An 11,971-nucleotide genomic window follows, 5' to 3' on the forward strand; every position below is an offset into this window, starting at 1 on the left:
CATAAAGCATGGTTTACTTTATGGTGTTCACCGTCTAAGATCACGTATGATAACACTATTGTTAAAATCATAACATACATGCAGCATTAGAACCGTCCTCCTTGATAATAGTTGTCGAAACATGGCCAACTACCAAATTTGCCCGTGTTCGTAAAAATATACCTCGTGATGCGTTCAACAACACAATCATGTATTTTAAGGTGAAATAAAGTATAAAACCGGTATATCCTTTTAGATCATTCACAAAGTTGCACTGTAATACGTTAATTATCCATAAAACTTTACTATTACGCTAGCTACTAACACCTGCCTTATTCCAGCACAGCAATACGGCCAGATTGTGCACGCTGTGGCAAACTAAGCTTACAACCAGGTTGTGAGTTACATCAACAAAGATTGTGTATAATATTCCGCTAATCAGGCGGTAAATATAATCATTTATGATTATTACCTCGTAGAAATAATGAGCAGTGGCGAAAAGTACCGAGCTTATTATGATCAGATAGAACAGAACCATTAAAAAGGTTATTTCTGCTGTTTCGAACACTGTGTAGATGTTGAGATCCTTTATAGTTTCTTTTCTGTGTATTATACCATTCTTGGCAGCTGCTCTATTCGTATGTTCATGTGCAATCTCCTCGTTTTCATCGTGAACATGTGGTGTATTCCGAATATCGGTACGAGAACCGCCATGACGTTCTTTATCGATCCATACTCGCTCAATACCTACCATCCCGTACGTCAAATTTTGAAAAAACACATGTCTGAAGAAGAACTCTTCAAATAATGGATAGAGGATCACATCCCGCAAAAATGAGCGGCGTGTGAGATCCCTGTCCACAACGCTGTATTTCAAGTTGAGCGCAAGCAGCAAAAAGTAAGAAAACATTACCAACATCGACTTGTACCTGTTGTGGTAGAAAATGACAACCTGGTTCAGAAGATACTTGCAATTTGTTATAAAAAGGAAGATTGCATAGAACGATTCAAGGAATATATTCACCTTTACGCACGTGTCGTACTCCATGCTCGATAATTTCAAATTGTGAAGCTCAATGCACCGAGTTTGGTAATATTTCAGACCGTAGTACGTTATTACCAAAAAAAGACCTGCTATTACCGAAAGCGTGATGCGCATCGACACGCAGTGAGAAAAACTGAACGACATTCCTGTCAGGGTGAGCAGAAAGACAAAAAAGAAAGTTAAAATAAGAGTTCGACATGATAAAGCAAAGCTGTTTAATATCTGAAAAAGGTACAGCAAATGGTTCTCTTTCTCATTGTAGGAAGAAAAATATCTTGGCGTCTTGTATTCATTTTGATGGGCCGATAAAAACACTTTTTTGACACATAAACCGTATCCATAAGTCTATCAAGTACTCACCGCAGTAATGTTATGAGATTCTACCACGTATTTGTTGATGTACTTTAGGCGATATCTTCTTTTCTCAAAGAAAACTTTTCAGCCAATCCCCAGTCCATCCTGCCAGGTCACACCAATAACATAAATTACTAGCTGTGCCACCCCGTTTCTCCAAGAGTTCTATGGACAATACTGACCAGTGATTAACCATAAAACCTAAATAAATAAAAATCTATCCCTGAAGCAAAGTTTCAAGACTTCACTCTGAAGGCAAAGTTGTTATCGCTTAACAAAACGTTCATTTACAGACCAGGGATCAAACTAACGGTTTGTGTTTTATTGAAGGTACATGCACGTGTTCAAACCCGCATGTCGTTCAAAAACATTCAAATTAGCGTTGCTTTTGCTGCTTCTGATCATTTATTGGAACGCATGGTCATACATACTGTGATTTTGCGAGAAGTGGTCGAAATAATAACAAAAATCAGTTTCATTTTTTCACTCCTAAAAAGCACCGATAAACACGCAGAAGTACACCCCCATGCTTGTTGATATTGCAGTTTACGATAAATTCAATAACTCGCTATTGCTCACAAAGGTGGATACCACCAATCCTGGAACGGTCATAATATACATTGGCGGCATGTTGTCGGACATGATGCATCCAAAATTTGTATTTGACATGGCTGATAAAATGCATTTTGCAAGCTTTGTACAGCCAATTCTACGGTCACACCCGTTCTTTGGATTATGGAGCCTTGCAGATGATGCAGAAGATATCGAGAGGGTGATAGAACACGTTTGCAAAAATTTTAGAAGAGAATTCAGCAAAGGTATGACAGTCGATACAGCACATGGCAACAGCGCTGAATATAGCGAACTGCCAAAAATAATACTACTTGGTCATTCCACTGGCTGCCAATCTGTTCTGCACTATCTTAACACTCGATTACACTCGTCAAAAATTACCTGTGCAATATTTCTGGGACCGGTGAGTGATCGCGAATATGAAGAAAGCGTCAATCCGAATCTGAGTTACAAACTTGAGCTTGCTCGGAATAACCCAGAAATGACGTTCTTGCATTTTAATTCTCCGGTGAAGGCTCAACGCTACATTAGTCTTTTTACTAAGTATGGCGACGATGACCTGTTCAGCAGCGATTTGCCAAACGAATTTTTTAAGACTCTCAACAAGAGCGGGACACCTTTACATTTTCTGGTCATGAGAGACGACGAATATATGCTTAAGAGCAATGTGGATTGTTTGAGACTGGTAAATAACGCTGATGTACGAGTTATTGGTGGTGATCATGTCTTTGGAGGTGGTGTTGATGAAATGTTCGGTGTTCTAAGTGAGATAGTGCAAAAGTATCACTAGTAAATATTTTAACTCAAAAATGGATATTTAACTGTAATTTACAGCGTACTATAAGAGAGTACAATACTTGTAATGGGGAGTATTGTTCATTCCTACTCTGTTAATAGTCGAATTGTGCTGCATCCTGGATTAAGATACAGTTCTATGCTGTAACCAGTGATCTGTCATGTCATAAGGATACTTCTAGGGAAGGCCGTTCAGATTCAATTACATATTAAAGTGCCAGAAAAGAGCAACCAAACGAACGAGCGGATGCAGTTCAATTAAGAGCTATTATTTTGAACAGTGACATGCACCTTTTAAGTGGCGCGATGGTTATCAAAACATACTATTGCTGTTTCCTGAAATAGAACTAATATTCGATACCACAGCATCACGAAGTAGGGAGTAGCAGATTTCACGAGCATAAAAATGGTCAGAATAACTTCTAGTGTTGTATCTTCACGCAAATAGATCGAATTGTTTCACCAAAGATGGTTTATTCTTGATCGATTGGTAACGGATCAGCTCTTGGAATTAAAAGGATAAGACGATATCGCACAGTGGGAATATATAGGATAAGATTGGAGAGCACCAGAGTAAACTGGTGTGTACAAGAACACCACTTCGAAATTGGTTACTCAGTCGTGTTAATTTGTGTGAACAAAATCGAGTACTTCGTACTTATTCTATCGCAGTATCATATAAAATTCAGACCAGATATTTCATTGTTAAAGACATATTATTGCGATTTTAGCAGCCGCATTAGCTCAGCGGTAGAGCGTCAGTCTTGTAAACTGAAGGTCGGTGGTTCGAGACCGCCATGCGGCTTCGGTTTTACGTGAGACTGATAACATTATACGGGAGTTTTTGCGGGTTCATGCGACTTTACGTGGTGATCGCTCGGCTTTTCGCCACGCTACAACAATGTTCTAGAACCCTTTCTGCATCTGAGCGAGAAAAGCTAACAAGAGAGGATGCGATGCACAAGTAAAGCCTTTCCTCGAATTGATGAGTCTCTCGTAACAAATGGAACTTTTTGTTTTTTTTCTTGTGGATACTGCAGCATTCTTCTAATCGGTATACACGGCAGCTGTAGCACGCCTTTCCGCTACAATTCGTTTCTCATCGTTCACTGCCATTCTCAATCACAGATGAAACAAAAACAAATTAACAATATAATCGCGGTGTGTACGCTCGCTATGTCTGAAGACAACAGCCGTATTCTAGAAATTTCAATACCAACGCACAAAAAGCTCAACAACATCACGCATTACGAAGTACTGTGCATTACCAATTTACAAGAGTACAAGAAATGCTATTCGCGTGTTTTTCGCCGCTATAAACAGTTCAGACACCTTTACAAAGTTCTAAATGGAAAGATCGTTCAACCAGAGTTTCCCAAGAAAAGGTTTTTTAATTACAAAGAAGAGGTAATAAAGGAGAGGATGGCAATGTTCAGCGTGTGGCTGAGATACATTGCTAAGCTGGTAGATGACAACAATTGTTATGGCGATGAATGGGCAAAAGAGGTGCTGCGTTTTCTTCAGGATGATAAGTATCCTGGTTATAACTAGGAATTGGTATTGAGCGCTTAGCCGGTAAAAAGTCATTTCCTAGGTTGCTTTCGTGAATGAGCATGAAGTACTTCTGTGTTCCATGGTGCCGATAGATGCTTTAGCAGGCGACTTGGAGTAAAATCAATTTCTGTTTCGAAAATGTGGCATAGTGGAATGCGAGTTGAATCCATTAAACCAGATTTATTCGCTGTCTAGGGAAAATACAGACTATCGTAAGTTTCCACACAATTGATGTTTCAAAGTCAAGCAAACGCACGACCAAAATCTGTGTGAAAGCAGTACAGCGAACAATACTCTGTTTCTTACGCAAATTATAGAAGCAATGAATTAAAACCTCAATCCATCCTAAGTATCCCATGAAATGGTCTAATTTTCCAAACTAGTGAACTTCTACAAATTTGGTTCATCTAACGTACTGCATACCCAAGAAATATGCGAAGTTCTGTTGCACCGAACCGTTGCAAAACAAATTTTAATACCCGGGACATTCTGCGGGTACACGTCCAAATATTTAGATGGTAAGCAAACAGCATTAAAAGTAAAAAATCGGGGACGAGTTAGCGCACTTGATCTATCAATACTTCCGTAAATGCTCTTAGCAGAATTGTTCACATAAGCATTTAATTATTCACCTGTAAAACGTGTCTTTACCAGCAAAAAACACGTGGCGTACGCACTACCGTAAAAATAAGAAAATTAAATGATGGACACGCTCTCACAGCTCGAACTGTCCCTCACTTTCCATTCTTTGTTCACCATACTCACTAAAACACATCCACAGAATAACACACGTATAAAATCGCACATCATCGGCAAAGTCATCATTGATCGATCCGCACGTGACCGTCTCTGTGATAGTTTCCTCACATTTTTTTACCACTTGTTGAATGTCTGTATGTGTGTACTCTTTCAGAATATTTTTGGTAACCGAAAATACAAATGCTTCAAGAAGCTTAAGAATGTTGTTCTGCATGAGATAGGATACGAATGGCCTAATTAAGAATTGAGCTTTGTTACACGTTTGTGCGTAGAAATTGATCTGATTGTTCTTGGTTGCACTGGTACTTGAGGATTTGCTTTTTGTTGCACACGCATCGATCGATTGTTCTCGCTCTTCTGTACCTTTGCCATCGAATGATGCAATATTTATATTAGTGCAATTTTTGTTGGTGCAATTCGGTTCATTTTTCTCGGTAGCACTGACATGTCGCTCATCACTGTTCTTACCGCTTTCTTGCATCTCACTTGTGTTTGTCTGTGGTTCATTCTCATCTGATGCCTTCCCAGATTTGTTCTGTGGTTCATTCTTACCATGCTCTGCACACTCATCCACCACATCCACTTCCTCACGCTCGTTATTCATTCCACCCCCATCACCGCCCGATTCATATCTTCTCGCGCCATCATCCCAATAGCTGCCCATCCATCCCTTCAACCTTTCATAGTCACATTTGAACACCACATAGAACATGTAAACCTCCTGTCTGACCATCTCTTCTATCACAAACATTTTTGTTCCCAGTGCACCTCCTAGTTCTCCGCACTTTCTCTTCCGTTCTCCCAAATACTTAACCATCAAAAAATACCTCTCCTCTGGACTAAACACATGTACAAATGATAGTAACTCGTTGTTACCCAGAAGCGCTGCCGTATTTGTTATTGATCTTCTAAATTCGGCCGCAAAAATACAACGTATCCGCTTTTTTACTATTTCCTGTTTAAATTCGTAGTCAGCGTGTCCTAATTTCGTACATAGTTCGTTATAGAGGTTCTTTAAATCAGTAATGGACAATGAATTAAGCGTGTTTTCGTTTGAGAAGAAGTTTATAAGCTCGTACGGTTTTGTTCTCTTCTCAGTTTCTTTCAGTTCTCGGAAGGTTTGCATCTTTTCGTGTAGAATCGATTGCAGAGTATCGAACGATTTTATAAAGTCCTTGAAGCTCTTTTTATTGGACTGGTACGTTGTGTACGAATTTAGAGGCGTTGGTTGGTCCTTTCCCTTCTTGTCATCAATGAACGCGGTGCCCAAGGTAGGCGTGCTGCTGATAGTGCAATCAACATTCATCTCGGTATTCTTGTTCATTTTTTCTGTATCCTCGCACGGTGCGCGGCTGACCACGCTCTTCCCGGTGCCAGTGTGCCCATTTTCGTATTTCACCCCGTTCTCGACACTACTATTAGCTCCTACCCTCTCAGCGCACACAAGCCCATTCTTAACTAACACCTCAACATCGCCCTCCATTTGTACCTGTCCTCCTGTCTCATTCTCTGTTCCTTTATCTTTTATCACTTTTACCTCTGAGTCAAGATCAAACTCCTTCATTGCTGTGCTCTTCCCCATCTTATCGCGATCTTTTATTTTGTTTGTTTCACGTACCGTTGTAAATGACCTATCAAGTTTAATTAAATGATTAATTAGGCAAAACAACCGACCGCCACTAATAACGCCGTATAACGTGGAAATGGTGGATGTGTTACCTATGCTGGGTAATTTCAAGTTTTTTATACGGAGTTACACATGCTTTTCACGGTGCTTCTTACATGTATTCTGCGGTTTTACCACATTTAAATTTCCGGTTTCTACTCACGGAAGAGAAACATCTTAGCAATTGGCATGCATATGTTTCGATCTCCTGAGTAACCCAGAATACGTGTTCGCCGCCTACTACACAAAAGGAAACGCAATTTTTTTAAAGAGTTTGTTTAATGTTAACATGCGAGTGTTCCAAGTAATCAGACACCTGTTCGAATATTGGTACAGCAGACTGACAGATTAGACCAATAAATGTTTTGAACCATAACATGGGGCAAATCCACGGTCGAAATGTGTAACGCCAGCAGTTGCATATGTTTTTTATAAGAAAAATGATTAAGGTACCTGACATGACAAGTATCAATGGTTATGAAGCAAAATGTTTGCAACCAAAACATGTATTAGTGTTTGTCTTAGTGCTATGTTTGTCTCAGAAATTCGTCAGTAATGATCGGTACCAATGGTGTGGCGCATTTTGAATCTCCTCCGTTAAGACAGGGATCAGGTTCAAAGCAGGAAACAGCCGCATGACTCTGTACGAGCATTTAATCTGATCTGCCGACATGCACCCAAAGCTATTGAAGCAATCCCCATCGCTAAAAACCACTATTATGCTAACTTTATACTGTGTCAATATTACAGCATTGCACAACACTACACCTCGGCATTACGTTGCTTATTCGTACGTTTAGTACTGCATTCTCTCGACGCGAATAGGCCTCTTAGCTCAGTGGTTAGAGCGTTCCCCTAGTAAGGGAAAGGTCATGAGTTCAAACCTCGTAGAGGCCTTTTTTTAACGTTCCAAAAAGTTTAATCTCACACGCAAGCAAACGCAACAAACACCTGGCAAGATCCAAATAACATCGCTTTATTTTTACAACTGCTCTCATCAACTGGTGGTAGTGATGCATTATCCTTGCCATCTACGAATTACCTCTTTCTCCTCAGTATTTCCAGCACCTTGCCCTTGCCGTCATCCTGATCACTGGACATTACCACTTTTTCAATTTCCAGCAGTTTTTCGTAATAGAAATTCCTCTCTTGTTCTAATTGCACGATGAACTCCGTGAACACTTTCAATTTCTGTTCGGCACTGTCCAGTTGTGTTCTGCAATTTTCCAACAAATCATCATCTCTTGTTCTTGTGTTGATGTTATTCACAGGCTCTCTTACTTTCAATGTACCTATCCTATCCTTAGCTGCTCGGTATAAAATATCGCTCTCAATACCTGATTGCTCAGGAGTGCAGCGATCATTCAAGCCGATTTCAGTGATAATATCATGATTGCTTCCAACTCTCGGTTCATTAACGCATTTTATCTCGTCGTTCAATCGCCTGTTATCTCTTTTTACGCTATTATATCTCCTTTCCAGGTCTGTTTTTGAATTTTTTCCGCTATATTTTACCTTTCTTATCTCTTTACTCCGCTCTATCAAATCGTACTTAGGTCCGTTATCACCATTGTGATCTACCATTAGGCCGTTCTTTGCTCCTTTCTTAGTACTTTTCCGATCATTGTAGCACATTTCAAAGTAGTGTTTGACCATCAACTGCGCAACCTCCAGATTATCCTGCAATCTGCAACCAACCATTTTATCTACCGGAAAGAATACCACTATGTTCATTTTCACTAAATATCTTTGCACAATCTTCAAGTTGTTGAATCGCTCTGGTTCTGTTTTTGGATTGTCATTGATGGAGTGTATCGGAAAATCTGGATATAACTTGTGAAGTAGTTGGGCATACACTACACCGGTGCCTAGAGATTCTATGGATGGTATGGAATGGTTCAAAACGGTGGATAGGAATGAGATAAGCTGTGATTTGGTTGTGGGTGGTTGTAATTTATGGGAATATGTCGACATCCGAGATCAACTAGGGGTACACGAGCAGGATGCAATGAAAAAGGTTATGAATGTGAACATAACAAGATTTTTTCATATGCCAAAGACACAAAACTATAACAGCAGGTAATTAATGGTGGATATGCACGGATAGCTCACTTATTTTGCCAGAGTTTGTGATACCAAGTCTTCAGAGATAAAATTTTACAACCAGAACTTTTGATAAATTTAAGACTGACCGTTGATTCGATCGAGCTTAAAGATCAAACTGGAACACTTTTTGCCTCTAACTCATGTCGGGATGTGTAATAAAGGAACGTTTATAAGATAATTATTGCCATAGAGGTTATTCCGTGGTATTGCCGCAACCATGGGACTAACAATACATTCGCACCACTGATGACACTTCGTTTTGTCGATTAACATGGAAACAAAGACCATACAGACACATAACCTTAGTAAGTGAATTGTTCACATCATCCTTTCATTGGCCAATGGTGCATCAACATTCCCCTTGCGTTCTCGGTACGTTTTGCACTACCAATTGAACACATACCTCTTCTAGAACGTGATAGTGCTCATTCCTTCTCTACATCTCCTATTATTATAATAAAATTATCATCAGTTGCTCATAAAAACTGCGTAAGGACAGCAGTTCACAGGTATTTTCATAAACATATTTTATTAAATATCACTAACAGCCTACTTTGTGACACAGGTTGAGGGATGTCATCAACAAAAAAACTTTCCAGCTGCTAAAGATCTCTTATCGGTTACTGCTCCATATTAACCGTCATTAACAAATCGTTCCATACATCCTGTAGAATAATTTTTATGGAACCATTAATTAATGATTTCGTCCGTTCTTCATCATCTAAAGATGCTTCTCTGTCATTCACAAGTGATGAATCATTCAATTTCACATTGTTCGTAGATGTTGCTTTGCCATTCATAACCGGTAGCTTATCCTGTTCGACATTATGTAAAGGTTCTACCTTACTACTCGCTGTTAATGACTCAGTCTGATTATAATTTCCTGATTGTGTCTCATTATTAGTTACTCTTGCTTATCTTCCAGCTCTGAACTTGTTGGCTTCACCATTTCATCATTTACCTCCTGCTCCTCGTCATGTTCATAATCGTGCGAAGGTATCGCTGCATCACCTGCCCCCTGTTGAGAATTCAGTTCTGAACTTGTTGGCACCACCATTTCATCATTTACCTCCTGCTCCTCGTCATGTTCATAATCGTGTGAAGGCATCGTTGCATCACCTGCCCCCTGTTGAGAATTCAGTTCTGAACTTGTTGGCTTCACCATTTCATCATTTACCTCCTGCTCCTCGTCATGTTCATAATCGTGCGAAGGCATCGTTGCATCACCTGCCCTCTGTTGAGAATTCAGTTCTGAACTTGTTGGCTCCACCATTTCATCATTTACCTCCTGCTCCTCGTCCTGTTCATAATCGTGTGAAGGCATCGTTGCATCACCTGCCCTCTGTTGAGAATTCTGCAAAGGTTCATTTTGTGCGCTGTCCTTTGTTAAATACATCATAACATCATTCGTTTGTGCCGGTGACTTTTGTTTATTTGCCTTAATCTGCAAGTCCTCCATACCTATGTCGGACAGCACATTATGTGCCATATTTCCTTGTTCCCTTAGTTGCGAAGAAGTCGATTCTTCCAACATATCGCTCAACTCATGCGCTTGCACCTCAGAGCTTTTCCCATCATCAACACCTCCCTCGTGCCTTAAAGCAAAATTTTTCCTTTCTACATCTAAACCAACCAGGTCCTCCTCTTCTACTCCTCTAGTATTAGTTGGTAGTTCAAAATCTTCATCTACCTTATCTTTACCCACCGCTATCATAGCTGATACTCCTTTCCTATCATCCTTACTTTGATCTGATGGCACACTAGGCGCATTAGTTCGTAGTTCTTCACTTTTGGCATTGCTTTCAACTGCGTTACCCTCTTCTTGAACCCTACTACGTACTTTTGCAAGATCTGGTATATCCCGCGCTTGTGTCTCAGATATTCCTGCCAATGATATCTTACTACATGTTTCTGGACATTTCCTTTCCGTCCATCCCCTTGAACTGTCCTCCAACATTTTTTTCGGAACTGTTCGTTCTTCCTCGAATACGCGCACCGGCTTTTCGTCAATTAGCGATGTCTTCACGATACGGTTCTCCTCTTCTACCGTACCTTCGTTGTTGCACATCTCAATCTCTCCTCCACGAGCCTTTTCAGCCAGAATTTCCGATCCTGAATCAGATAACTTGTACCAATTCTTGCGACTGATATACAAGAAAATAACAATGGAAAATGTCAAAACGAGTAGCAGTGCACAAAGCAGACAAAAAATTTCTTGTCGTCGAATCATTTCTTGAGGAAGGCGTATTTTTCTAATTAAACCTTAGGCCATAAAAGGAAGGACACTAGCTTTGAACATAAAAAGTAACAGAACAATTCGCTAGTAATGCCGTAATAATGGCAGCATTGTAATATAGAACTGAGAAGCATGTTTAATAGCAAGTATTTCTTTAAATTGCTTCCTATCAATTCTTCAATAGATAATTGATAAGAAATAAAAAGAGTGCACATGACGTAGTGATTGCTCGCGGACAGAAAAGTACAGTTCAAAAATCCAATCGTGCAGATCATTACCGTATAAACACGTATTTATACAGCAGTATTTCATTTACAGACCAAACGTAGAAACACATTTTGTTTCTGTGCATGTAAGACTGCACAACCAAAGAACGTAAGCAATTTACAACCACGAATGACACTCACACAGATGATGTGCACATGACACAATGTTATCCATAAATGACGCGACAAAGTGGTTCGAACATTAATGGCAAAATTATAAATCACTAAATGCACCGTCCCATTTTTCAAAAACGGGTGTATGAATGGATAGTATACCAAAACAGCGCTTTGGAATGTGACTAAACGTTAGGTCATTCCTTTCTACCAACTGTTCCATGGTTACAAATCAATAAATTTACTTGCATTCTAATGGCTCATTGTATACAACATTTCTTGTGTATACTTTAACATTCTCATGCTTTCCTTGGTCTCCATTGTCAGCAACATATACCCTTAGACCGTTTTCATAGCGCACTCTCGACAAAGCTACGTACAACTGACCATGCACAAAGACTGGGTAGTGCAGATAAACACCTACCTTGTCAAATGACTGACCCTGTGACTTGTGGATTGTCATCGCAGACGAAAGAAGAACCGGAAACTGTCTTCTCTTGAATGAATGCTCGCCGTTTTTGTCG

At 39.8% G+C, this 11,971-nt stretch overlaps 6 protein-coding genes and 2 non-coding genes across 8 annotated transcripts; 4 read left to right on the plus strand and 4 right to left on the minus strand.

The window, feature by feature from the left end:
• Nucleotides 1–292: 292 nt before the first annotated feature.
• On the minus strand, nt 293–1,168 carry VCUG_02144 (uncharacterized protein; the record flags this gene model as incomplete). Its single annotated transcript, XM_008076966.1, has 1 exon — nt 293–1,168. The coding sequence occupies one exon, from the start codon at nt 1,166–1,168 to the stop codon at nt 293–295; it is 876 nt and encodes a 291-aa protein (XP_008075157.1).
• Nucleotides 1,169–1,882: 714 nt separating this feature from the next.
• On the plus strand, nt 1,883–2,751 carry VCUG_02145 (uncharacterized protein). The gene has a single exon (XM_008076967.1). The coding sequence runs from the start codon at nt 1,905–1,907 to the stop codon at nt 2,739–2,741; it is 837 nt and encodes a 278-aa protein (XP_008075158.1). The 5' UTR covers nt 1,883–1,904; the 3' UTR covers nt 2,742–2,751.
• A 728-nt stretch (nt 2,752–3,479) lies between these two features.
• VCUG_02821 lies at nt 3,480–3,551 on the plus strand. The gene has a single exon. It is a non-coding gene; the product is annotated as a tRNA-Thr (tRNA).
• A 146-nt stretch (nt 3,552–3,697) lies between these two features.
• Nucleotides 3,698–4,471, plus strand: VCUG_02146 (uncharacterized protein; the record flags this gene model as incomplete). Its single annotated transcript, XM_008076968.1, has 1 exon — nt 3,698–4,471. The coding sequence occupies one exon, from the start codon at nt 3,698–3,700 to the stop codon at nt 4,295–4,297; it is 600 nt and encodes a 199-aa protein (XP_008075159.1). The 3' UTR covers nt 4,298–4,471.
• A 544-nt stretch (nt 4,472–5,015) lies between these two features.
• Nucleotides 5,016–6,641, minus strand: VCUG_02147 (uncharacterized protein; the record flags this gene model as incomplete). The annotated part of the gene is made up of 1 exon (XM_008076969.1): nt 5,016–6,641. One exon carries the CDS (start codon nt 6,639–6,641, stop codon nt 5,016–5,018), a length of 1,626 nt encoding a protein of 541 aa, XP_008075160.1.
• A 908-nt stretch (nt 6,642–7,549) lies between these two features.
• Nucleotides 7,550–7,622, plus strand: VCUG_02822. The gene has a single exon. It is a non-coding gene; the product is annotated as a tRNA-Thr (tRNA).
• A 63-nt stretch (nt 7,623–7,685) lies between these two features.
• VCUG_02148 (uncharacterized protein) lies at nt 7,686–8,702 on the minus strand. The gene has a single exon (XM_008076970.1). The coding sequence runs from the start codon at nt 8,697–8,699 to the stop codon at nt 7,764–7,766; it is 936 nt and encodes a 311-aa protein (XP_008075161.1). The 5' UTR covers nt 8,700–8,702; the 3' UTR covers nt 7,686–7,763.
• A 1,033-nt stretch (nt 8,703–9,735) lies between these two features.
• Nucleotides 9,736–11,061, minus strand: VCUG_02149 (uncharacterized protein; the record flags this gene model as incomplete). Its single annotated transcript, XM_008076971.1, has 1 exon — nt 9,736–11,061. The coding sequence occupies one exon, from the start codon at nt 11,059–11,061 to the stop codon at nt 9,736–9,738; it is 1,326 nt and encodes a 441-aa protein (XP_008075162.1).
• Nucleotides 11,062–11,971: the final 910 nt, after the last annotated feature.

Source organism: Vavraia culicis, assembly GCF_000192795.1.
Source record: "Vavraia culicis subsp. floridensis unplaced genomic scaffold supercont1.45, whole genome shotgun sequence".
In the NCBI taxonomy this organism is placed as follows: Eukaryota; Fungi; Microsporidia; family Pleistophoridae; genus Vavraia; species Vavraia culicis.

Bases quoted from the DNA above. Each gene is read 5' to 3' on its own strand.
- VCUG_02145 (XM_008076967.1), top strand. From the start codon at position 1,905: ATGCTTGTTGATATTGCAGTTTACGATAAATTCAATAACTCGCTATTG.
- VCUG_02148 (XM_008076970.1), bottom strand. From the start codon at position 8,699: ATGTCGACATATTCCCATAAATTACAACCACCCACAACCAAATCACAG.